Source organism: Halichoerus grypus, chromosome 10, assembly GCF_964656455.1.
Source record: "Halichoerus grypus chromosome 10, mHalGry1.hap1.1, whole genome shotgun sequence".
NCBI lineage: Eukaryota > Metazoa > Chordata > Mammalia > Carnivora > Phocidae > Halichoerus > Halichoerus grypus.
In genome coordinates, this window is record NC_135721.1 from 113,050,413 (window position 1) to 113,074,448 (window position 24,036).

The following is a 24,036-nucleotide window of genomic DNA, read 5'->3' on the forward strand; positions in this document are numbered from 1 at the left end:
CATGATCCTGGAGTCCCGGGATCGAGTCCCGCATCGGGCTCCCTGCTCGGCAGGGAGTCTGCTTCTCCCTCTGACCCTCCTCCCTCTCATGCTCTCTGTCTCTCATTCTCTCTCTCTCAAATAAATAAATAAAATCTTTAAAAAAAAAAAAGAAATCCAACATCAACCACAGATTCAAGAGACTCTATAGGGGCACCTGGCTGGCTCAGTCTGTAGAGCATGTGACTCTTGATCTCAGGGTCATGAGTTTGAGCCCCACGTTGAGCGTAGAGATTATGTTAAAAAAAGAGAGAGAGAGACTCTAAATTTTCACACATACACACATCATAGTGAAAATGCAAAAAGGCAAAGAAAAAAATCTTAAAAGCACTCAGAGGAAAAAACCAGCGAGATTACTCTCTAAAGGACAGCAGTACAACGTGGATGAACCTCAAAAACATGATGCTAAATGAAAGAAGCCAGTCACTAAGGAACACATATCGTAAGATTTAATTAATATAGGAATAGGAAAATCTATAGAGACCAAAAGTAGATTAATGCCACGGGGTTGGAGGATACCAGGTGGGGGGTGTCTGCTAATGGGTACAGGGCTTCTCTAGGGGTGATAAAAATGTCCTAAAATTAGATTGTGGTGACGGTTGTATATATAAGTCTGCAAATGTACTAAAAATCATTAAACCGTACACTTTAAATAGATGCTCTTCTAGTATATCAATTATATGTCAATAAGGCTGTTGAAAGAAAGAACAGCAGTTAGACCGACAGGTGGTGATGTTTCAGTAGCAGCCATAGAAGCTGGAAAACGAAGGAGTGCTATTTTCTTTGTTTAAGATTTTATTTATTTATTTGACAGAGAGAGACACAGCGAGAGAGGGAACACAAGCAGGGAGAGTGGGAGAGGGAGAAGCAGGCTTCCCTCGGAGCAGGGAGCCCGATGTGGGGCTCGATCCCAGGACCCTGGGATCATGACTTGAGCTGAAGGCAGACGCCTAACAACTGAGCCACCCAGGTGCCCCAGGAGTGCTATTTTCAAGGTGAAATGCCAGCTGGATTCTCCCAGTGAAAATGTCTATCAAGGTTGAGCTCTAAGACTTCAAAGACCAAGAAAATTTGTCACCAGAAGTCTCTTCCTACAAGGAGTTTTAAAACAGCGGCTCTCGGGGCGCCTGGGTGGCTCAGTCGTTAAGCGTCTGCCTTCGGCTCAGGTCATGATCCCAGGGTCCTGGGATCAAGCCCCGCATCGGGCTCCCTGCTCCGCGGGAAGCCTGCTTCTCCCTCTCCCACTCCCCCTGCTTGTGTTCCCTCTCTCACTGTGTCTTTCTCTGTCAAATAAATTAAAAAAAAAAGATTAAAAAAAAAAAAAAAAAAACAGCGGCTCTCAAACTTGACCTCTTATTATAAATAGCAGAGAGCGTTGTAAATTCCTGATGCCTGGGCCCAGCCCGAGATGCTGAATCAGTTGATCTGAGATGTGGCCTAGGCATCAGGATTTTAAAAAGCTCTACAGATGATTCAAATGTACAGCCCAGGTTGAGAACCTCTGTGTTAAGGGATGCATTTCAGGAGAAAGGTAAGTGACCCTAGATGAAAAGTCAGAGATTCCTTCAGTCGTTTAAGATATAATCCTTGAGGATCTATTATGTTAGGAACTATTCTAGACACCAGGAACACAGCAGTGAGCAAAATAGACAAGAGTCCTGGCCTCTAGAAGAGGGAAATAGACAAAACAACAACAACAACAAAAACAAAAAAAAAACCCCAAGATAAATTAGTAAAATATGCCATTAGATAGTAATATATGCTGTAGAAAAAAAAAATGAAGCCAGGAAGGAGGATATGAAATGCTGGATGTATGTGGGTGTGTGAAATTTCAGATAGAGTGGACGGGGAAGACTCTAGGGTAAAGACCAAACTAAAGGGAGAGAGCAAGCTATAAGGATATTTGGGTTATGGCATATGCAAAGGCCCTGAGGTGGAGTGTGTCTGCCTTGTTGCAGGACTTAGGAGGCCAATGGGCTTGAGTGGAGTGAGCCAAATAATCAAGGGAGACCTCACTAAAATGGAGTGGGGAGGCCAGGAAGGGGAGGTCTGACAGGTACCCCTGGAGGTCCCTTACAGGAGGAATTGTCAGTTACACACCCCAACAAAGAGTCCTCAACAGGAAAGTATCAACTACAGGCCCCGACAGGGAAAGATGTGCATTGCATCCCCTACAAGAAATCCATTACCTCTGTAACTCCGCCAATGAGAGCCTGTCATCACCCTGAACTCTTGCTTTTCTCCAATGGATTTTGGCTCAAAGCACCCCTCCCAGTTTCCTCCTTCTCAGTAAAATAATGTTCCTTTTCTTTGTTTGTTAGACTTGCCCATGGTTTTTCATAGCTTGAATGTCCCAAATTGCAATTCTTGGCTATTCCTGAATAAACCCATTTTGCTGGGAAAATAACTGGCTGTTTTATATTTTAGGTTTAACAGTAGTCAGAGAAGGAGGAGAGGCAGTTTGCAGGCCGTGGGGAGGACCTTGGCTTTTCCTTTGCCATGAGAGTGTTGGGAACTACTGCGAGTGTGTTGAGGAGTGGTTTGATTGACATTCTAGGGACCCTCGGGCAGCAGGTGGAAAATGGACTGCTGGGGCCAAAAGGAGAAGCCGTCAGGTGAGGCCAGAACTTCCGCTGGTCTTCAGCAAACAGAGCCGAGGATGCGGCTCACCCTCAGGTGTGCGGGTGGGTCCGCGGAGGCTGAGCCGGGGTGGTTCCGCGGAGGCTGAGCCGGGGTGGTTCCGCGCTGCGCCCCACCCCAATACCGCCCAATCCCCGCCCCGGCAGTCACGGCCCCGCCCCCATCCGGGCCCCGCCCCTCCAGCCCGGGCCCCGCCCCCGCCCCCGCCCCTTCCCGCGGCGCTGCGGGCGCGGCAGGGCCGGTGAGTGAGGGTCGGGGAGTCTGAGGTCAGCCCAACAGGGGTCACTCCGGTCAAGGTCATTGAGCACCCGGACCGCCGTGATCCGGAGCAGGGCGGGGACCGCCGGGGACTGCGTAGGTGGCAGCCGCCCCTGGGTGGGCCGGGCGGTGTGTGGGGGCGGGGGGTGTCCGGATGTCCCAACAATCTGCTGCCCCACTTCCGGGGCCTCCACTTTCACTTTCCCTTCCGCTGTAGCTTGCTCTCCTCCCCTCCCCACTGTCTGAGGCCACCCCGGAGGGGAGAGAGTGTGGCTGTAATTCTGGGCGCCAGGGGCGCTCCCAGCAGCGAAAAGTGGGGCCCCTCCCCGGGGGCTAAACAGCGCCCGGCCGTGCGGCGTCACTCTCATCCCCGCCCCAGGCCTGTCCCGTTTCCTCTGTCGCGCATTGTGGGCTTGGCTCTGTGCCGCCTGCCCTTTCACCTCCCACGCGGGGTCCCGGCCGCTTCCCATACCCGGCCCCCGGTGCTTGGGATGTTACCCGATTGCCGCTGGGGACACCAAGGCACAAAGAGGGCTCGGGCCGCGTCGGAGGCCATCGGTGGGGGCTGAGTTGCTTGTGGTCGTCCGCCCTCTGCCAGGTGACCCAGGGATAGCATTTCTCCGGAGCTGCTGCCCCCGCCCGGGGGGATGGGCGCAACCAAGCCAGATGGACGAGAAGAACAAGAAAGGTGGGCACCCCCTGGAGGCGGCTGGGAAACTTCCGTTAGGAGGTGGGCCCCGACAGGACCCGGCCTCCCCTCCCCAGAAGGACCCGGGAGAGGGAGCTTTAACAGTGTCCTTCCTCTACCCACGTGCCCCTCAGTTTCCTTCTTTGGGGCCTGGTTGCTGCCAGAGGCTTTTCATTCAATTATGGGATGCCCCTGAGGCCACCGTGAGCCAACTCTGCTGCGATGGGGTAGGGAGCTCCCGGAGGGCACAGGAGACCTCGCAGGCTGGTGGGGGAGACAGATCTCAATTGACCTGATTATCAGGGGCCCTTGCCTCCCGTCTTGCTTCCTCCACCCAGCATTGTAGAACATGTCAAGTCATGTCATCACCCTGCTTAAATCCCCCCATCAGGTGCTCCTCTGTGTTCTTAAAACAGAAGCCAGAGCCCTTGGTTAGCCCACAAGGCCCTTTGGGCTTTATTGACCTCATAGTCTTACCCCATTCACCCCCTTGTTCATTCTGATGGAGCTCCCGCTGGCTTCTCTCTGTTCTCATCTAACCATTTCTTGCTCAAGGCCTTTGCCCTTACCTTTCTCTCCACCTGGTATACTCTTCCCTAACTGGGTCTGGACATATGTAGCTTCTCCTTCTGGTCTCAGCTTCAGCGTCACCTCCTCCTAGAGGCCTTCCCTGATCTTACCCTGTTTATTTCCTTGCCAGCATGGATCACAATCTGAATTTTTTTCTGTTGTCTGTCTCCTTACTGGGCTGGGAGGTCCATGAGGAGAGGGACCCTGTTTATCTTATTCACTGCTGAATGCCAGTTTCTACGGCAGTGGTTGGTACACAGTAGGAGCTCAATAAATGCTTGTCAGATAAGTGAATGGAAGTATGGGGACCTGGGAGTATGAAGGAAAAATAGAACCAAATGAACAGGGAGGGGGAATGGGGAGTTTCAGAGGAGGCCCCTCAGACAAAGGGACTTTTAAGCTGGGTACTGAAGGATATGTAGGAGTTCACCAGGAAGACAGAGGAAGCACCATGTACAAGGGATCACCACCTCCCTCACCCCCAGCTCCTGAAAGATAAACCCTGTGCTAACCTGCTTCCACTGTGCTGGATTTCAGCCGAGGAGATGGCCCTGAGACTCAGCCGGGCAGTGGCAGGCGGGGATGAAAAGGTGGCAGTGCAGTGTGCCATCTGGCTGGCAGAGCAACGGGTGCCCCTGAGTGTGCGACTAAAGCCCGAGGTCTCCCCAACACAGGACATCAGGTAAGGAGTGCATGGGTGGCCAAAGACTTAGGGTTTCCCGAACTGCAGCGGACCACAATATATTCTTGCCTATAGAACAGTTATGTTTAGTGGCAGGTTCTGATGTCAGGAGACCTAGGTTCAAACCCAAGCTCTGTCACTAATCACCTGTGAGATCTTTGGCAAGTCACTTCACCTCTCGGAGCTTCAGGGCTTTTTAAATTTTTAAAATGGGGCAATAATAGTAAGTTATCTCATAGGGTGGTTAGAAGGTGTATTAGAATGTTAGTCCTCATGTAACAGAAAAAACCTAATAACAGTGGCATAAATAAGTTTGACGGCAGGCAGTCTAGATGTGGAGGCTGTGCTTCCTGTAGTCCTCAGAGACTCATGCTTCTGTCCTGTTTTTCTGTCATTCATGGACTCCATGCTGAGGTTTGCTTCATCGTCCAAAATGGCTATTCCAGCTCCAGCCATCACATCAGCATTCTTGTCAGCAGTAAGGAGAAAGGTGTGGTTTCTCTCCCGATCAGTTGGGGGGAGGGCCAAATGTGAGGCCACCCAACCGGGTGGGAGCTGGCAGCCCCAGGAGGTGAAAGAATTCACCCTAGGCCGAACAAAGGAGACAGAAGTTTATTGACTACACTGCAGGGGAGCGGTGGGCGGGACAGCAGGACTGACTGTCTTCAATGAGGCTGGGTAGGGGGCTGAGTTAAAGGGCAGAGTAGGGAAGTAGGGGACTGGGAACTGATGGAATTTTCCCTTTATTGGTAACTGTGTCTGGTGTAAGTAAGCCATTGTGAGCTAGGGCTATGCATATTTTGAGGTGGGTCGCTTAATGAGCCTATTTGCATTCAGCTTTGGTGGTTGCTGTGGGCCCTTTTGCCTTGATCAAGTTTCCATTGCTCCAGCTTGTTGCCCAAAAGCGGCCTCTACAAGAAGGGAAGAAGGACACCCCTTCCCACACTTAAGAGCACACAGCTCAGAAACTTGCACACTTTTTCCACTAAGTTCCTGCGGACCAGAACTTATTCTCACAGCCACACTCAGCTTGAAGGGAGGCTGTGAAATGTGACCAGGTATCCAACTAGAATTCAGGGGTTCTGTTAGCAAGAGCAGCAAGGGAGGATGGATACTGTTAGTCTTTCTCCAGGAGACTTAAGCTTGATGTTGTAATGCTTAGCACTGTGCCTCGCGCATATCAGTCACTCAATAAACGGCAGGGTTTATCTTTTTCCTGCTGCTTTTTTGCTGCTGCATACATAGTAAGACAGTAGTTTCATAGTTGTGATTTTCAGTGATCCTGGTGGATCCCATTTGATTTTTTAATGGTTTCATTGAGGTATAGTTGACATACCATACAATTCAACAATTTAAAGTGTATAGTTCAAGGCTTTTAGTATATTCAGAGTGGTGCAACCATCACCACAATCAATTATAGAACTTTTTTTTTTTTTTGATTTTATTTATTTATTTGAGAGTGAGAGCAGGAGCAGGGGGAGGGGCAGAGGGAGAGGGAGAAGCAGACTCCACGCTGAGCAGAGAGCCCGATGCGGGGCTCGATCCCAGGACCCTGGGATCATGACCTGAGCTGAAGGCAGACACTTAACCGACTGAGCCACCCAGGCGCCCCACTTCTAGACCGTTTTTATCACCCCCTGCAGAACCCAGGTCTGTGCTTATTAGTAGTCACTCCTCATCTCCCTGCCTTTCCGCAACCCCAGCCTTAGGCAGCCACTAATCTACTTATCTCCAGGGTTGTGCCTAGTCTGGATATTTCATATAAATGGAATCATACAACATGTGGCCTTTTGTGTCTGGCTTCTTTCACTTAGCATAATGTTTTCTCAATTCATCCGTGTTGTAGCATGTATCAGAACTTTATTCCTTTTATTTTTGTTTATTTATTATTATTTTTTTAAGTAGGCTCCCCTAAACGTGGAGCCCAGTGCAGGGCTTGAACTCACGACCCTGAGATCAAGAGTCGGATGCTTACCGACTAAGCCACCCAGGTGCCCCAGAACTTTCTTTCTTTTTGTTGCTGAATAATAATCCACTGTATGGATATACCATATTTTCTCTATCTATTAATCATTTGATGGACATTTGGTTTTTTTCCACTTTTCAGCTAATATGAGTAATGCTGCTGCCGGGAACATTTGTGTCCACCGTTTACATGGACATTTTTTTTCCCCCAGTTTTACTGAGATATCACTGACATATAACATTGTATTAGTTTAAGGGGATGTGATATTGTGATTTATAATAAGGAATACATATTTGGTCTTTGTCCTTTCCTGGCACAGACCTCCTTGGAACTTTGTAAGTGATGAGAGTGGTAGAGGTGCCTTTCGTTATGTGAATGAGGTGACTTTTGGAATGTCCCCAGATCACCTAAGAATAGGGGCTAGTCACCAGAGCAACCAACCCCGGTGATTAGCGGGTTGGAACTTTCAGTCCCATCCCTCTGACCTCTTGGGAGGGGACAGGGGCTGAGGTTGCATCAGTCCCCAGTGGCAGTGGTTTAACCAATCATGCCTATGTAATGAAATCTTCATAAAAACTGAAAAGGACAGGGTTCAGAGAGCCCCTGGGTTGGTGAACACATGGAGATTTGGGGAGAACGGTACAGTCCAAGAGGGTATGGAAGCTCCTCACCCCTTCCCATGAACCTTGCCTTGTGTGTCTCTTCCACCTGGCTGTTCCTGAATTATATCCTTTTATAATAAACCAGTGATCTAGTAAGTAAAATGTTCGAGTTCTAGGAACTGCTCTAGCAAATTAATTGAACCCGAGGAGTGGGCTCTTGGAACCCCCAACTCTATAGCTGATGAGAGCACAGGTGACAACCCGGGCTTGTGATTGGCATGGGGGGAGGGGCAGGCTCATCGGGCTGAGCCCTCAACCTGTGCACGCAGCTGCTGTCTCTGGGTGGATGGGATCAGAATTGAGTTGCAATGTAGGACGCCCTACTGGTGCCCGAGAATTGCTGGGGGCTGTGTGAGGAGCTCCCCTCTTCCCGTCCACACGTTGGAAGTGGAGGCTCAGAATCATTTTAGATGGACGCCATAATGATGTGGTACATGTGTGTATCGTGCAGTGATGACCACAATAAGTTAACGTCCATTGCGCCTCACATACTTACAGATTATTATTATTATTTTTTAAAGATTTTATTGATTTATTTGAGAGAGAGAGACACAGCGAGAGAGGGAACACAAGCAGGGTGAGTGGGAGAGGGAGAAGGAGAAGCAGGCTTCCTGCCAAACAGGGAGCCCGATGCGGGGCTCGATCCCAGGACTCTGGGATCATGACCTGAGCCGAAGGCAGAAGCTTAACCGACTGAGCCACCCAGGCGCCCCAGATTATTATTACTTTTAAGTAATCTCTGCACCCAACATGGGACTTCAACTCACCACCCCAAGATCAAGAGTCACATGTTCTAGGGGCGCCTGGGTGGCTCAGTCTGCCTTTGGCTCAGGTCATGATCCCAGGCGGGCTCCTTGCTCGGCGGGGAGACTGCTTCTCCCTCCCCTCTGCCTGCCGCTCCGGAGCCCTGCTTGTGCTCTCTCTCTGTCAAAGAAAGAAAGAAAATCTTAAAAAAAAAAAAAAAAGAGTCACATGCTCTACTGACTGAGCCAGCCAGGCACCCCTATTTTTTCTTGTGATAAGAGGTTTTAAGACTTATTCTCAACAATATTTAGATAAACAACACAGTATTGTTAACTATAGTCACCGTGCTGTACATGACCTCCCCGTGGCTTGTTTATGAACTTGGATTCATTATCACACCTAACAATAATTAAGGAATTATTAGTAATAATTCCTTAAAATCGGGGTGCCTGGGTGGCTCAGTCGTTAAGCGTCTGCCTTCGGCTCGGGTCATGATCCCAGGGTCCTGGGATCGAGCCCCACATCGGGCTCCCTGCTCGGCCAGGAGCCTGCTTCTCCCTCTCCCACTCCCCCTGCTTGTGTTCCCTCTCTAGCTGCCTCTCTCTCTCTCTCTCTCTGTCAAATAAATAAATAAAATATTTAAAAAAAAAAAAATTCCTTAAAATCCTCTAATACTGTTTATATTAAAATTTCCCTGATTATCTCACTAACAATTTTTATAGTAGGTTTGTTCCCGTCAGGAGCCAAAGGAGATCTACACGTAACATTTCTTAATATCGTCCTTTTTATTCTCCCTCTCTTTTTATGCCATTAATTTAAGAAACCGGGTCTTGGACTTCCAGAATTTTCCCACATTCTGGATTTCTTAATTGCTGTCTCAGCCTGTCATTTAGGATCTCCAGTTTTTCTTGTGAACTTGTAGTTGGAGCTGAAGGTTAGGTTAGTCAGGAGTCACGTTTTACATTTCTGGGAGCTTGTCCTCATTTATTGACTGCTCCTTGCTCTTCTTGTTCTGTATTCTGATTTTTCTGTTTCCTTTGGGATCAGTTCTGTTTTGTTTTGTTTTTGTTCTTGTTTTTTATCTTAGCCCTTCCTTTTCATGCTTTTGATCTTCCAGAAACGTTGAAGGGTCCTTGAGAAGGCTGGTGTTTCTCTGGAATGACACCGGCTTGGAATCCTGCGTCTCACAGTCATTCAGTGCTTACTCAGTAGAGTCAGTGTGACCTGGCTGTGCCTCGGGGTTTTATCCATAAAGCAGCAGTGACAGCAGTAGCTGCCTCATGGGTTCGTGGAGAGCATTAAATGAGCTAAAACATATGAAGTGCTTTGACGTGTCTTGGCATATAGTAAATAACAACTGTTGGTGGCTTGGCTAAGGACCGAAGGACAGAATGAGAGAGGAGGCTGCAGAGTGGGGAGGGGCCACTCGCAGAGGCCTTGGTGTGCCCTGGTGAACGTGGATCTGATTCTCAGAGCAGTGCCAAGCCGTTGCAGGGGCTTACGCGGTGGGTTCTGATCAAGAAGGAAGCCCAGTGCTGTGGGAATCCAGGAAGGGCCTCTACCCCGGGGGGGGGCGGGGTGTGGGCGTGTGCCCTTGGGTACGCGTGCACAAATGTGCAGACACGTCCATGCCAATAGCTGGTGGCCAGGGTTGGACCTGTGACCTTCTCCGCAGGCTGTGGGTGAGCGTGGAGGATGCTCAGATGCACACGGTCAGTATCTGGCTCACCGTGCGCCCTGACATGACCGTGGCTTCCCTCAAGGACATGGTGAGTTGGCAGGGGCGGGGCCACACTAAAGGGAAACATCAGGGCACATGCTTCCCATTTTGCTTCTACCTCTCTTTACTCTGATCCTCCCTTTTCACTCTCCTGCTCTCCGTACCCCGCCCCCCCCCCCAGGTATTCCTGGACTACGGCTTTCCGCCCGTCCTGCAGCAGTGGGTGATTGGGCAGCGGCTGGCCCGGGACCAAGAGACCCTGCACTCCCACGGGGTGCGGCGGAATGGGGACAGTGCCTACCTCTATCTGCTGTCAGCCTGCAACACCTCACTGAACCCTCAGGAGCTGCAGCGGGAGAGGCAGCTGCGGATGCTGGAAGGTGAGGCTCTGCCTCTGAGCGCCATGGGACTCACCTGAGATCACAGGGTGAGAGGGAGCAGAGCCCGTGGCTTTTGGTCAGGAGCTGTCACCAGGAGGACCTTATCCATAGTGGGGAAGAGAGGACAAAGGGCACCCCGGAGGGAGCCATTTCAGAGCCATTTTGAGAGCAGCTGGTCTGGGGGAGGAGGGGGGCTGAGTTCAGTCCTGGTTCCGGCGTTCATCAGCTGGACGACCTCGGGCCCGTCCCTTCCTGTCTCTCTTCCTCGGTTTCTAAATCTGTACATTGATAGCGTTTAAATTTTTTGCTTATCATCTGAAAGTATTTCAGACTTATAGAAAAGTTGCAACATTGTACAAAGAATTGTATAACAAATTCCCAAGTACCTTTCATGTGGATTCCCCAAAATACTAACACTTGACCACAATTACTTTGCTTTGTCATTCTCTATATATAATTATTTATATATGTCTAAATAATTTTTTTCTGAACTGTTGTGAAGTTGCAGACATGATGTCCCTCTCGCCTAAATACTTCAGTGTTCATGTTCTTGGAAAAGGGGTCATTTTCTTACATGTGGTAAACATACAACTACCAAATTTAGGAAATTAACAATGATGAAATACTATTATCTAATCCACAGATGTTACCCAGATTTCACCAGTTGTTGCACGAATGTCCTTTGTAGCCAGACACCTGGCAGTGGCCTCATGTCTCTCAGGGTCTTTCAATCTTTGGTGTCCTCAGTCTTACTTTGACTTTCCTGATATTTGAAGAGTCCGGCCAGTTTTGTTTTTGGGTTTTTTTTCTGTCCGATATCCCCTCGTGAATGGATGCAGATTCAGTATTTGTCAGGAGCATCTCAGAAGTGATTGGGCCTCTAGGTGTATGACGTAAGGAGCATAGGAGGCCGGTTTTTAGGCCCGGGTTTTTAAGCGGGGGCTCGCAGGAGCACTCACGCGTGGAGGAGGGCCCCTGACCCTGTAGGAGCCGGACATTCAGCCAGGTCTAGGCTCACCTGGGGAACCGAGCTGGAGACTCCCCCAGGGAGGAGGGAGCGGTGCGGGGGGGTGGGGGGGCCGCAGGGCGCCTGGCTGGCTCAGAGTGTGCACGAAGTGGGCTGCTGGATCTGCCACCCCCTAAACCCTCCTCCCTAGATCTGGGCTTCAAGGACCTCACGCTGCAGCCCCGGGGCCCTCTGGAGCCCGGCCCCACGAAGCCTGGAGTCCCCCAGGAGCCGGGGCGGGGCCAGCCCGACGCCACGCCCGAACCCCCGCCGGTAAGCCGCCCCCGCCTCCGCGTGCTGGTGACCGTTCGCCCCACCCCCGACTCCGCCTCCGCGCTCCCGGGCCCCGCCCCCGCCCGACTCCCCGCGCTGTGCTCAACCCCCACTCCCCGGCTCTGCTCCCAGGTGGGCTGGCAGTGCCCCGGCTGCACCTTCATTAACAAGCCCACGAGGCCCGGCTGCGAGATGTGCTGCCGGGCGCGGCCTGAGGCCTACCAGGTCCCTGCCTCGTACCAGCCCGACGAGGAGGAGAGAGCGCGCCTGGCGGGCGAGGAGGAGGCGCTGCGCCAGTACCAGCAGGTGGGCGCGGAAGTCCCGGGACAAACACGCGCAGACCGGGCGGGGAGGCGTAGGACTGGAAGGGAGGCACCTCCGCGTTGCCGCTCCTTCCGCGTTGCCGCCTTGCCCCCTCCTGAGCCCACCGCTGGTGCTGACTCTGCACTTGACTGTGACTCGCCCTCTCCTGGAGGTCTTAGGTGCTGAGACCCTGCTCCCTGGCTGTGATCACGTGCCCCGCCCCCACTGGGGCTGTGGCTCCGCCCCTAGCTTTGACTCCCACACCCACTGTGCGGACAACTCCCCTGGCTGTGACTCCGGTACCCTAGCTCTGACCGTGCTTTTGTCCACCACCTCCTTATCCGCCTGTGACCTAGCTCCTGCTCCACTCAGACGTCACCTCACCCTGGACCCTACTATTCCTGACCCCCTCCCTCCCTGTTGTGATTCACCCCTGACTTCCTATGAGCCTGGACCCAGCCTTTCACCTCTCCCTGCGAGGTTGACCCCGCCCTCTGTCCTGCCCCTCCCATAGCTCTGCCCCCCCATCCTGACACAAGCTCTGATTACACAGATACCAGATCCTGAGTGTTTCCCATTCTGATCGGATGCCCCCCAACCCTCACCTGCATTCCCCTTGGATCCAGTGCTGTCCTTGCCCCGCCCCAGCCATCACCTCATTTGTGGTCTTACCTAGTCTTGGCCCAGACCCCGTCCTCTCCCGTCTTGCCTTGCTCCCTAGCTTTATCACCACCTCCATACCCCTGACCCACTCTGTGACCTTGACCGGCTCCGACCCCACCCCCTGCCCAGCCGTGCCCTGCTTCTTGGCAGGGATGTGAGCCCTTTTATCCCAGACTACCCCCTCAGACCTTAACCCCCTTCCTTTCCCTACCGCCATCACTCCCTCGCGTGGCTTGACCCCTGGTTGCAGCCCCGACCTGCCCCAGCCTGGCCCGCCTCCCGCCCGTGGCTTCCCCCCTCGCCTCCGGGCCTCGCGCTGGCCCCACCCTTCCCAGCATCTCGTCTCCTGCCTACGGCCAGGCCACCCCCACCCCCATCCCCACCCCACCCAGGGATCCTGACTCTCCGCCAGCTTTGCCCCGCCTCCGGGGTCTGACCTGGTCCCGCCCCCTTCGTGGTCTGCCCCTCCCCTGAGACCCTGACCCGCCCCGCGGCCCCGCCCCGTGTGCCCAGCGGAAGCAGCAGCAGCAGGAGGGGAACTACCTGCAGCACGTCCAGCTGGATCAGAGGAGCCTGGTGCTGAACACCGAGCCCACCGAGTGCCCCGTGTGCTACTTGGTGCTGGCGCCCGGCGATGCCGTGGTGCTGCGTGAGTGTCTGCACGCCTTCTGCAGGTGCGGCCCCCGCCCCCACCCCCACCCCCAGCGGGGCCGCGTTTCTCGCTGCCGCCAGTTACCGGAGGGCTGAGAGTGGGTGGGGCCCGTGCGCTTACATCTCATTGGATGCCCGCAAAAACCTGCGAGGTAGGCGCTGTCACCGCATTTTGCCAAGGAGGCGTGGGAGGTGCAGAGAGGCCTGCCGCCGTCCGCGCGGGCCCCTCCGAGGACGTTGAGGCCCAGTCCCTGGCAGCCGGAGCCGAGCCCGCTCGCTGCCTGGCTGGTGGGCAGGCTGCCAGCCCTGGGCTCTGGAAACGGGGTCCTCCTTCATCACAGCAGGTGTTTGTTGAGTGGCCCCTGGGTGCCAGGGACCGGGCTAGGCCTAGGGATCCAGGGGTGAACACAAAAGCTGTTCCTGCCTCCTGGAGCTTACCTTCCAGTGGAGAGGCTGCTGGTAATCAAATCATGACTCGTATAATTGTAAATTGTGTCAGATCTAAGTCCCGGTGAATTATGAGGAAAGAAAACCCAGGGGCTCTGCTTCAGGAGGGGGTCAGGGAAGCCCCACAGGAGGTAGCACTTGAACAGAGACCAGGAGGTCTGGTGCAGGGGTGTGCCTGGCCCATCTGCGGCAAGCAGGGGTCGGTGTGGCCAGAGCAGAGGGATGGACAGAGAGGTGTTAGGGAGGACCTGTCCCTGGGGTTCTTGCGAGCCGTAGTGAGGGGTGCAGGTTTGTTCTGGGCAGGTCGGGGTGGGAGACTGCTGGGGACAGATGGACACAGGGATCCCAGTGAAGCTGCGCGAGGGGTGATGGGGGCCTAGACCAGAGCAGTGGGGATGGCGGCGGGGTAGACAGAGGTGGAGGCCTTGCTGATGGCTTTGTGGGAGGGATAGGAAGGGAGGTACTGAGGAAAAGCCTCCCTGGGGTCAGGCCTCACCACGTGAGGAGTCAGATGGGCTTCAGATGACCCTAACCTCCACCCCTCACCCCACTCCCCCTCCAGGGAGTGTCTGCAGGGCACCATCCGCAACAGCCAGGAGGCCGAGGTCTCCTGCCCCTTCATTGACAACACCTACTCGTGCTCAGGCAAGCTGCTGGAGAGAGAGATCCGGGCGGTAAGGCCTGGGAGCGGGGGAGGGAGGGGCACGCCCTGAGCCGGCACATCTCAGACAGCACACATTTATCCAGACCCTTCTGCGTGGGATGCCGGGGGCCAAGCAGTGAAGAGGTCGGGACTTGGGGCATGTAGCTGGTAAAGAAACCACCGTTGTGAAGGAAAGACAGCAGAGGCGTTAGGAAACTGGGGGTGGGGAAACTGGGCCCATTGGCCCCGGTGACCTCAAGTCAGATACTCAACCCATGCCTTGCTTTTCTCATCTCAGTTAGGGTCGAAGTTAGTTTCTTCAAAGGCTGTGAAGAATATAGGAGAAGAGTGTGTGTAAAGATTCTAGAGTAGTGCTTGACACACGGTGGGTGAGCCCTTGTATCAGTTTGCTTTTGCTGCGTAACAAGTTTTCCAGACATAGTGTCTTCAGACAACACTGTTTATTTAGTTCATGAATCTGCAAGTTAGTCATTGGGGTTGGGCTTAGCCAGACAATTCTTGTAGCTCCTGATTTTTCTAGCTCCTGCTGGACCTGGCCGGCCTCAGGTGGGTTTAGCTGGTGGGTCAGCTGTCCTGGACTGATTCAGGATGGTCTTACCTGCAGTGGCGGGGGCGGGGGGGGCGGCGGAGGGCGGCTGGGCCTCTTTCCACTTTGCTCTCTGGCTGGGTCAAGCAGGCCAGGCCTGCTCCCCCGCTGATGGTCCTCAGGTTCCAAGAGCAGCCAGCAGGGGGCTTCAGTGCACGAGTACCTCCCCTCTTCGTTCCCTCACTGCCCTCCCACTGAGCATGCTCAAGCCCAGAGTCCCTGTGAGAGGGGACCACCCAAGGGTGTGGCGTCAGGGAGACATGAATAAATGGGGCCATCCCTCCAGCAGTCCATTCCAGTGCTGTAGGCGTCCAGGCGTGCGCATTCACTGTAACTATTATCAGTATTATTTCCAAGTTCTCACCCTTCCGTGAGTCTCCATTTCCCCACCTGGAAAATTGACTGTTGGGCTTCATTCATGGTTTTTAAACTGTTGGGAAGGGCCTTCTCAGAAATGGGCATCTTGGGATTCCCAGGCCAAAACATGAGGCAGGGTCAAAGGTGGCTGAGGTCCACATGGGAGACCCCACAGGCACGTCCCCAAGACCTCTGTTCCTCCTGCCTCTCCCTTAGGATCCTGCTTCTGCGAACCTCCTTGACTGCTCCTAGTATTTCCTGAAGCCCAGGGGGTCTACCTCAGCTGAGAAGGGGGGGGCAGAAAGGGTAGAGCTTGGGGAACTTCACCTAACACCAAGAACAGCCCCTTTTATCTGTTGTCTGTGGGGCATCAGGGAAGGGCGGCTCCAGGGGGTTGCTAAGGCCTTCTCACTGCGGCCTGGAAAGCTCCCATGGAAAGACATGGAGTCAGTCATTCCATATGTCCTGGCACCCATGGTGATTACCCAGAGGTTTTTCCTTGAGGTCCATCCCTACCAAGGGCATTGTGATGGGACCAGAGTTCCTGCCAAGGGGCTGCAGGGCCCATGCTTCCCCAGAGCCCTTGGGGGTTGACCCAAGACTCAGAGAAGGTCAGGTGTGGCAGAGGGAGAAAGGGGCAGGGATCAGCAGAGTAATGCAGTGGAGCTTATCTTTACAAAACACACGCCTAAACCACATAGAACTGGAATCAAAGAGAAAAGTCACCCACAACCCTGCCATCCCAGGGAATCCCTGACTGCATTTTCCTGTTTCCCTTGGTGTCTGTGGGCAGACGTGACTTTATTCCTTTTTAAATCAAGTTTACTAAGGGAAACTTGGCATGCAATAAAATGCGCCCTTATAAGCATGCAGTTGGGTGAGTTTTGGCAAATACAACTCTTGTAACCACCACCCAATTCAGATATAGAAAGTAGGCATGATTTTTTCTTCATTGTTACCAGCATGGATACAACAACTTTTGCTCTTTTGCCATAGAATTTTTCTAAGGATTATCATAAATCTTATGGTATCTATCCTGCTTATACCTCTTCCTGTAATAATTCCCGTTTCTCAGATTGTAATGAATGCTTCAAGGAATGTTTTGCGTGGTGTCTCTTCTTATATATTATATGCTTAGGATAAACTCGTGGAAGTAGAGTGAGTCCCAATGGGTCAGAGAAATTTTGTTGAAACACAGCTGCCACGTTGCTTTCTCAGAGTGTGATGTACCAGAATACTAGTTTAACCACATCTTCCCCAGCATTGCCAGTTATTATTTTTGTTCATTTTTTCCTTAAATGTACACATAACAAAATTTACCGTTTTTCTTTTTTTTCATTTTTACTACTTTTAAGTGTACAGCTCTGTGGCATTAGGTACACTGACATTGTTGTGCAACCATCACCACCATCCATCTCTAGAACTTTTTAATCCACTTTTGAATGGAGTTTTTAACACCGAGGGTGGTGCGAAGTAAAGAGCCGGAGCTAGGCTGGACTTTATGGAGGATATTTGGGGGCAGGGAGGGCCCTCATCGGCTGTTCTGAACCCCGAGCAAACCGGGTTGGGGCCTTTTGGCAGCTGCTGCCCCCCGAGGATTACCAGCGGTTTCTGGACCTGGGTGTCTCCATCGCGGAAAACCGCAGCGCCTTCAGCTACCACTGCAAGACCCCGGACTGCAAGGGATGGTGCTTCTTTGAGGATGATGTCAACGAGTTTACCTGCCCGGTGTGCTTCCACGTCAACTGCCTGCTCTGTAAGGTGGGGACAGGGACCCGTGCTGTCCATCCCCCTCGTCCTGCCAGGAGCTCACTGCAGTTCAGTGCCTGTTCTCCTGGGAAAGGAGCTGTGACACTAGCCTGTCAGGACAGATAGCTGCATGTCCGTGATGGGGCCTGGCCTGGGCCCCATACTGAGCCTAAGCCTTGGACCAAGCCCTGGCCCTTGATGGAACCTCAGTCTAGACTGAGCCTTGGCCCAATACTGAGCCCTGACCCTGGCCTCTAACTGAACCCCGATCCCAGTCACAGACCGACCTCAACCCTGGCCCCCGATGGAGTCTTGCCGGACCCTGACCTCAGGCCGCTCCCTCCCCTCATCATCTCAGCACTTGACCATTGAAGAGACTGGTCTCGGGCGAGTAGACAGGTCCGAGCCTGGTCACAGCCTAAGTGAGCTCAGTCTCGGAGCATCGGGCCTGTGATTGGGGCAGAGTCTAGCCAGGGACGGAGGGCCTGCAGTCGTGGGGAGAGGGGGTATAGGGATTTCTCTGCCCTCAGGACTTAGCATACGTGGGTATTATTATCATCATATGGGACAACCCTGGCCTTCCCTCCCTGGCCTCCATGTCCCCTTCCCTAAAATAGGTGCTTGGTGTATAAAGCGAGCCCTGTCCGTGACATCATCTAGAGGCATTAAGTGCCCCTCACGTCTCTCAGCCTCTTAACCCCTTGAGGAACCTTCTCACCTCGAGCCCCTCACCCCGCCGCAGGCCATCCATGAGCAGATGAACTGCAAGGAGTACCAGGATGACCTGGCCCTGCGGGCTCAGAACGACGTGGCCGCCCGGCAGACAACAGAGATGCTCAGGGTGAGGCAGGGTCGGGGCTGAGGGCCTGGAGGTTGGAGCTCTGGGAGCTCTCTGCGGGTGGGGGGCTTCTCAGAGAGGGCTGTGGTTCAGGCAGCCCTGAACGCTGTCACCCCGTTCTCGTGTCATCGCCATCCAGAAATGGGAGCTAGTTAGGACAAGTGGGCGGGTGGTGAGCAGTTAGGAAGAGCGAGGCCTGGTGGAGCCGCGGAGGAGAGTGAGCCCGCGACTCCAGAGGGGAGAGCCGGCTTCCCTCTGCAGGGGGCGGGGGTCCGGGGACGGGTGCTGAAGCCCCCCCCCTCCCCCGGCCCCAGTCCATGCTGCAGCAGGGCGAGGCCATGCACTGCCCGCAGTGCCGGATCGTGGTGCAGAAGAAGGACGGCTGTGACTGGATCCGCTGCACTGTGTGCCACACGGAAATCTGCTGGGTCACCAAGGGCCCGCGCTGGGGACCCGGGGTGAGTCCTCTGGAGAGCAGAGGCTTGGGGGTGCTACGGGGAGGTGCCCCGGCGGCCTTGCCCGAGAACGGGGGACAGCCCCTGGGCCAGATCCGGCCACCGCCTGTATTCGTCCAGCTGGTAAAGTAAGAACGTTTTTTACATTTTTTAAATGTTTGAAAAGTACCAAGAACAGGAGACTAGCTTGTGAGCTGTGAAAATGATATGAAATCCAAGTGTCCTGTCCCTAAGTAGCATGTTCTGGGAGCACAGCCCAGTACATCCGTTGTGTCCTGTCTGCGGCCGCATTTGGCCCACAAAGGCCGAGACCGTATGGCCCCAGAAGCCTGAAGGAACCGGCCCTTTACGGAAAAAGGTGGCCGACCGACCCCCACCCCCCACCCCCCCGCCCAGGGCAGCGATGAGGAGTCGGTCTGGGGTCAGAGGCGAGCGGGTCGCCGGCGGGTGCACCCTGGCCGTGGGGTTAGGCTGCTCATCTGTAACGTGGGGACACTGGCCGAGACGGTGGCAGGGCCTCTCCCGCCTTCTCCTGAGTCAGCTGAAAACGTGCAAGGGAGGTGCTCCGCGGGCTGTCTGGGGTGAGTGTGGCACGGAAGGCGGCCCTCTTTGTTAGGAGTCTGTTCCTGGAGACGGGGGCTCGTCCTTCCATCCAGGTGGACACCAGGACAGATGGAGGCAGAGGGAGCCGCCCCGTCTCCGGGGCCCGGGTGCGGGGCCCACCCAGGATATGCAAAGATCCGTCACATCCTTTGCCTGCTCTGGGTCCAGGGGAGCGTAGACTGAGACCATGCAATTGGGGGCGCTGTGGGAGCCCAGAAAGGTCTTACTGACTGCCTCCATCAGGTAGCTGAGGCCGAGGGGGCCGTTCGTAGCAGGAGGACCGGCCCAAGCAAAGGCCCGGAGTGAGGGCGTGCAGCGCTTTGAGGGTGTGACGGAGGGAGGGCACTGTCTTCACTGTCATGACCTTCTCTCCTCCCCATCCTCCAGGGCCCAGGAGACACCAGTGGGGGCTGCCGTTGCCGGGTGAATGGGATTCCTTGTCACCCCAGCTGTCAGAACTGCCACTAGCTGAGGATGGCCTGGTCCCCACGCTGACAGCCCCACATCCCCATGCTGCTGTGGGACAGGGCTGGTGCTTTGGCTCTGATTTCTCCCCCGGGAGATGCCTTTGCGTGTGGCTGAGACAGGCCTTGTAGAGACCAAGGCCTCCAAGCTGTGCAGATGGCTTTGTTTTCAAGGGGTGTTGCAGGGGGCCCTGTCTAAGCTTGCGGTCGGTGTTGTTCATGGTTGCATCTGCCCCAGGGCCTTTGCCCTTCCTCTGGGGCTTGCCGGCCAGACCTCTCAGCTCTTCTCTGCGGCTCTTCCCTCCGCCTGACCCAGACTTAAACACAGCCCTGCTGGATGGAGCCTCTGAGAGCCCCGTGTGAGTCCATGCTCTCCCCCTTCCACCGCCCTCATCTGCTGAATGCTGAGCACCCAGAGCCCACCGCTTCCCCATCGGCTCTCTGGGGCTGACTCTTCTCTGTCTTTGCTGTCGGAGGCCTGCGGTCTGTTAGACAGCTGCTGCTAAGCCCGTTCGGAGCCAGGGGGAGACCTGGCGGTGTCTAAAGCACAGCGCATCAGGTTCAGCTTCCATGTCTCCCTCTTTGCTGCCTGTGTAAGCTAATTAAAATGGCTTTCCAGGAAAGGATGCGTGTGATGTCGTGAGGGGGCGTGAAAGCGTCACGGGCTGGCACCCTGCACGCAGGCAGGATGGCGAGCTCCGTGGGCACCGAGGCAGGGTGGGGTAGCCCCTGGCAATGGTGGAGCGAGGGTATGACCTGCACGGGGATCCTTGCCCCTGTCGAGGCACCCCTGGGCCCACTTGAGGGGCTGCGTGCTCTTGGGTCAGGCAGGAAGCGGGTCTGCAGATGGGTCCTTGGGTGGGGGGGGCAAGGCCGGTAGGCCAGCCTTGCTGCAGACTTGTGGCCCCTCGGTGGGCGTCCAGGGTTGGAGGACAGCGATCTTTCAGGAACACTTGAAGGGCGGGGCTGGCCATCCCCATTTTAACACCTCAGGCAAGATGGCACAGTTTTGGTGTCCGTCTGTGCTGGTCAGAGATGAAAGAGATGGAAGTTTTGCTGCCTTCTCTGACCAAGCCCCCTTTCCCATTGAGATCCGGTACTTGATGGTGAAAACGTCATCTGAGCTTCCGTGTGGATCACCGTCACGACAGGCGGAGGGCCTCTCTGCCCTTCAAGGCCTGCCTGGATTCCAGGCTCCAGAAGTTGGGGCGTGTGGCTTTGGCCGGGGCTGGGGGATGGGGCAGGGCACGTTCCGGTCCCTGGACAGGCATTGCCCCCCTGTCCCCGAATGACGAGACTCAAGCGTTGACCCCAGGCACTGGGAGCAGAGTCCTCTGGGAACATGAGTGAGGGTCTTGTGCTCTGCCGGCCTCGCTGCCCTGGGAGGAAGAAAGGGTCAGAGCCCCTGCCGGGGAGGAGAGCAGGGCTGCAGCAGAGTGAGATGGGGCCCAGTGGGGCGGCAGGTATTCTGTCCCCAGCTCCACCTCCCACCCCCCACCCCCCCGCCGGGGCCAGTGTCTCGCAGCCCTCAGGGGCCTGAGCACAAGAGCTAAGCAGAGACCTGTTCTCTTAGTACAGGCTGTAACCAGTCTCCCCAGTATTTTTATTTTTTTAAAGATTTTATTTATTTGACGAGAGAGACACAGCGAGAGAGGGAACACAATCAGGGGGAGTGGGAGAGGGAGAAGCAGGCTTCCTGCTGAGCAGGGAGCCTAATGCGGGGCTCGATCCCAGGACCCTGGGATCATGACCTGAGGCTTAACGACTGAGCCACCCAGGCGCCCCCCCCCCCCAATATTTTAGAAACTTGGTTGCCAACGATTTTAAATTGAGAGATACTGCATTAAAACCTAGACGCCCAGCTTCTCTTGAAAGAGACAACACTTGTAACCCTGGGTGCTCATTTCCACAGGGCAGGACTGTGGCTCTCGGTTCACCCCAGTCCTCCCCCACGCTGTCGCCTTTCCCGGGGCCTTGTACCATTCTCTGTCCCATAGCATTAAGAGGTATTAATGGAGTATTTCTTTAGCCATGGCTGTATCAACAGTGGAGACAGGACAGGCCGGGGGCTGCTGCAGCCAAGCGGAGGGTCCCGAGTACCAATGAAGGGGTGCGGGCTGTCCCAGGCTCCGCGTCCAGCACCATACTTGCGTGCCAGTGGGCGAAGGACCCAAGATGGCCGGGCCTCAAGTGCTCCCTGCTATGGGTCGAGTGGAGGTGCCTCCCCCTCCCAAGGGGTCAGCCCATTGCCGGGGGCCCAGATCACTGAGAGCCCAGTGCCAACTCACTGGGGCAGACTCGAAACCGAACCCCACGGCCTTTGGACTGGAGCCACCTACCTGAGCCAGCAGCCGGAGGTCCCAGCGGACTTGGGTGCCAGTCTCTCTGCTGGGGCGGGGCATGGCGAGTGGAAGCCCGCGGCTCTGATGGGAGCAGCCGCGGCCCTGGAGGGCAGGCCGCCCAGCCCCTGCCGAAGGGGACACGTCTTCCTCTCGTGTTGGGGGCTGGCACGAAAGCCACTCACTTCAAAAGCAGCAAGTTGGGGGCGCCTGGGTGGCTCAGTCGTTAAGCGCCTGCCTTCGGCTCGGGTCGTGATCCCGGGTCCTGGGATCGAGCCCCGCATCAGGCTCCTTGCTCAGCGGGGAGCCTGCTTCTCCATCTCCCACTCCCCCTGCTTGTGTTCCCTCTCTCACTGTCTCTCTCTGTCAAATAAATAAATAAATAAAATCTTAAAAAAAAAAAAAAAGCAAGTTGGAGGCGAGCCCACAGCCTTGCTGGCTCACAAAGGCTGCTGGGCAAATGCCAACCATCGGTCAATCAGGGGGAGACCACCAGCAAGAGAGGGCCTTTGTAAGGACAGGGAGAAAGGCAGCGGGAGACACCGCAGAAGGATGGGGGTGAGGGGGCGAGGGGACGCAGGGCAGGGGAAAGACGGACGATCAAGCCAGGCTGAGCCTCAGGCCCCCTCACTTCTTGGTTGCATTTGGCAAAAGCAACCCCCTTCTCCAGGGCCGCAACCCCAGGTCCCCTCACGCCGGCACAACCCACTCCGTTTCTCTACGAGACGTGCCCACTTTTTTTTCAGCTGTTTTCATACAATTTCCCCTCCACCTTGCGTATCCTGTGGCATTTTCTGACTCCATTGCCCCAGTTCTCCAACAGCTCCCAGCCCAACAATTCAACTCACTTCTGACATAACTACCTGGAAGTAGCATCAGACCCCACAGGTTAAAGGGCTCAGTTCCACGAGCCTGCCCCACCTCAGATGCCGGCCACAAATGCGGTGCCCAGGCTGCCCACATTTCTGCCCGGCCAACCACAAATTCAGGGGTTTCCACGACACCCCCTCAGGTTCAGTACTTGGCTAGAAGGGCTCACAGAACTCAGAACAACTTTACTCACGTTTACGGATTATAAAGGATACAACTCTGCAAACAGTAAAATGGAAGAGATGCATAGGGCAAGGTGTGGGGGAGGGAGGTGCGGTGCCCCCAAGCCCTCTCTGGGAGCATCACCCTCCCAGCACCTTGAGGTGTCCACCCAGAAGCTTTGTGAGATCTCTGAATCCAGAGTTTGTGTGGTGTAGCGATGGCCCCCCAGGATCCCCTCCCCTCCCCGGGGGTCAGTGGGAGGGGCTGGAAGGCCCACCCTCCAATCACTTGCTCTTTCTGCTGACCTGCCCATTCCTGGAACTTTCCAGTGGCCCTACCTTGTCACCTCATTAGCATAAACTCACCTGGAATCAAAAGGGAATCATTGTGAACAACAAAAGACACTCCCATCAGGAAATTCCCAGGCTGTTAGGGCAACTGGGGACAAAACTCAAGTATTTATCATATCACACATGTACTTCCTTCAGTGTTCTAATTACCAAAACTCTTCTCCATAGTCAACCATCAACTCGACAAAACGACCACCAAATTTGCCACTCAGAACAACCTGCTTGTTCAATGCAACTCTCTGGTGTGTGAGCTCCCGGAGGCAGGGCAGTGTTCTGGCCAGTCCTGTGGACTGCATGAGTGTCAGGCCAGGGGGCAGCAGCACGGCGGGGGGGGGGGGGGGGGGGGGGGGGGGGCTGGCCTAGGGTGGCGGGACACGGTCCAAGAGCTGAGTGATGCCTGTCCGGCTTGGGCGCCCTCACACCCCCACTCTGGGCCAGTTCCGGAAGCATCAAAACACGTCCCAGACAACACATATTCTTGCCTCCAAGATGGCCCCACGCTCAAGGCACTGCTCTGGGCTCCCACTACCCAGTGGCTGGCAGTGTTAAGAGGTGTGGGAAGAGCTTGGCAAGAACAGCTCTCGGGTGCCTGGGTGGCTCAGTCGGTTGGGCGACTGCCTTCGGCTCAGGTCATGATCCTGGAGTCCCGGGATCGAGTCCCGCATCAGGCTCCCTGCTCGGCGGGGAGTCTGCTTCTCCCTCTGACCCTCCTCCCTCTCATACTCTCTGTCTCTCATTCTCTCTCTCAAATAAATAAATAAAATCGTTAAAAAAAAAAAAAAGAACAGCTCTCAACAGTTCCTCTGGGGATGGAAATTACATGTGGAGATAAAGTTGCATTCACATCAGACTCTGATTAGGTTCCCAAACCAAATATCCACCTTTAGAGCCTAAGGCATCCCCAGAA

General features: G+C 54.7%; 1 protein-coding gene and 1 long non-coding RNA gene across 6 annotated transcripts; one reads left to right on the plus strand and one right to left on the minus strand.

Moving 5' to 3' along the window:
• Nucleotides 1-2,870: 2,870 nt before the first annotated feature.
• On the plus strand, nucleotides 2,871-20,031 carry RBCK1 (RANBP2-type and C3HC4-type zinc finger containing 1). 5 transcript variants are annotated; one of them, XM_036121785.2, is made up of 14 exons: nucleotides 2,871-2,920; nucleotides 3,536-3,625; nucleotides 4,733-4,877; nucleotides 9,925-10,018; nucleotides 10,151-10,349; nucleotides 11,507-11,628; nucleotides 11,761-11,934; nucleotides 13,108-13,268; nucleotides 14,255-14,366; nucleotides 16,881-17,060; nucleotides 17,791-17,889; nucleotides 18,201-18,344; nucleotides 18,738-18,922; nucleotides 19,332-20,031. In XM_036121785.2, exons 2-14 carry the CDS (start codon nucleotides 3,604-3,606, stop codon nucleotides 19,369-19,371), a joined length of 1,677 nt encoding a protein of 558 aa, XP_035977678.1. In that variant the 5' UTR covers nucleotides 2,871-2,920; nucleotides 3,536-3,603; the 3' UTR covers nucleotides 19,372-20,031. The 5 variants fall into 5 exon arrangements, with proteins under 5 accessions (XP_035977678.1, XP_035977681.1, XP_035977680.1 ...); XM_036121787.2 differs by having other exon boundaries at nucleotides 2,903-3,033; XM_036121788.2 differs by lacking the exon at nucleotides 18,738-18,922.
• On the minus strand, nucleotides 19,732-23,417 carry LOC144379276 (uncharacterized). Its single transcript, XR_013441994.1, has 2 exons — nucleotides 21,748-23,417; nucleotides 19,732-20,787 (listed from the first exon to the last, which is right to left on the minus strand). It is a non-coding gene; the product is annotated as an uncharacterized LOC144379276 (long non-coding RNA).
• Between the last annotated feature and the right edge of the window lie 619 nt (nucleotides 23,418-24,036).

What these genes read in the sequence shown, in the direction of transcription:
- RBCK1 (XM_036121785.2), top strand. Translation starts at nt 3,604, where the DNA reads ATGGACGAGAAGAACAAGAAAG. An exon ending in AGACAACAGAGATGCTCAGG is followed by an intron (nt 17,890 to 18,200) that starts GTGAGGCAGGGT and finishes CCCCGGCCCCAG; the next exon opens with TCCATGCTGCAGCAGGGCGA. An exon ending in GCCCGCGCTGGGGACCCGGG is followed by an intron (nt 18,345 to 18,737) that starts GTGAGTCCTCTG and finishes CCCCCCGCCCAG; the next exon opens with GGCAGCGATGAGGAGTCGGT.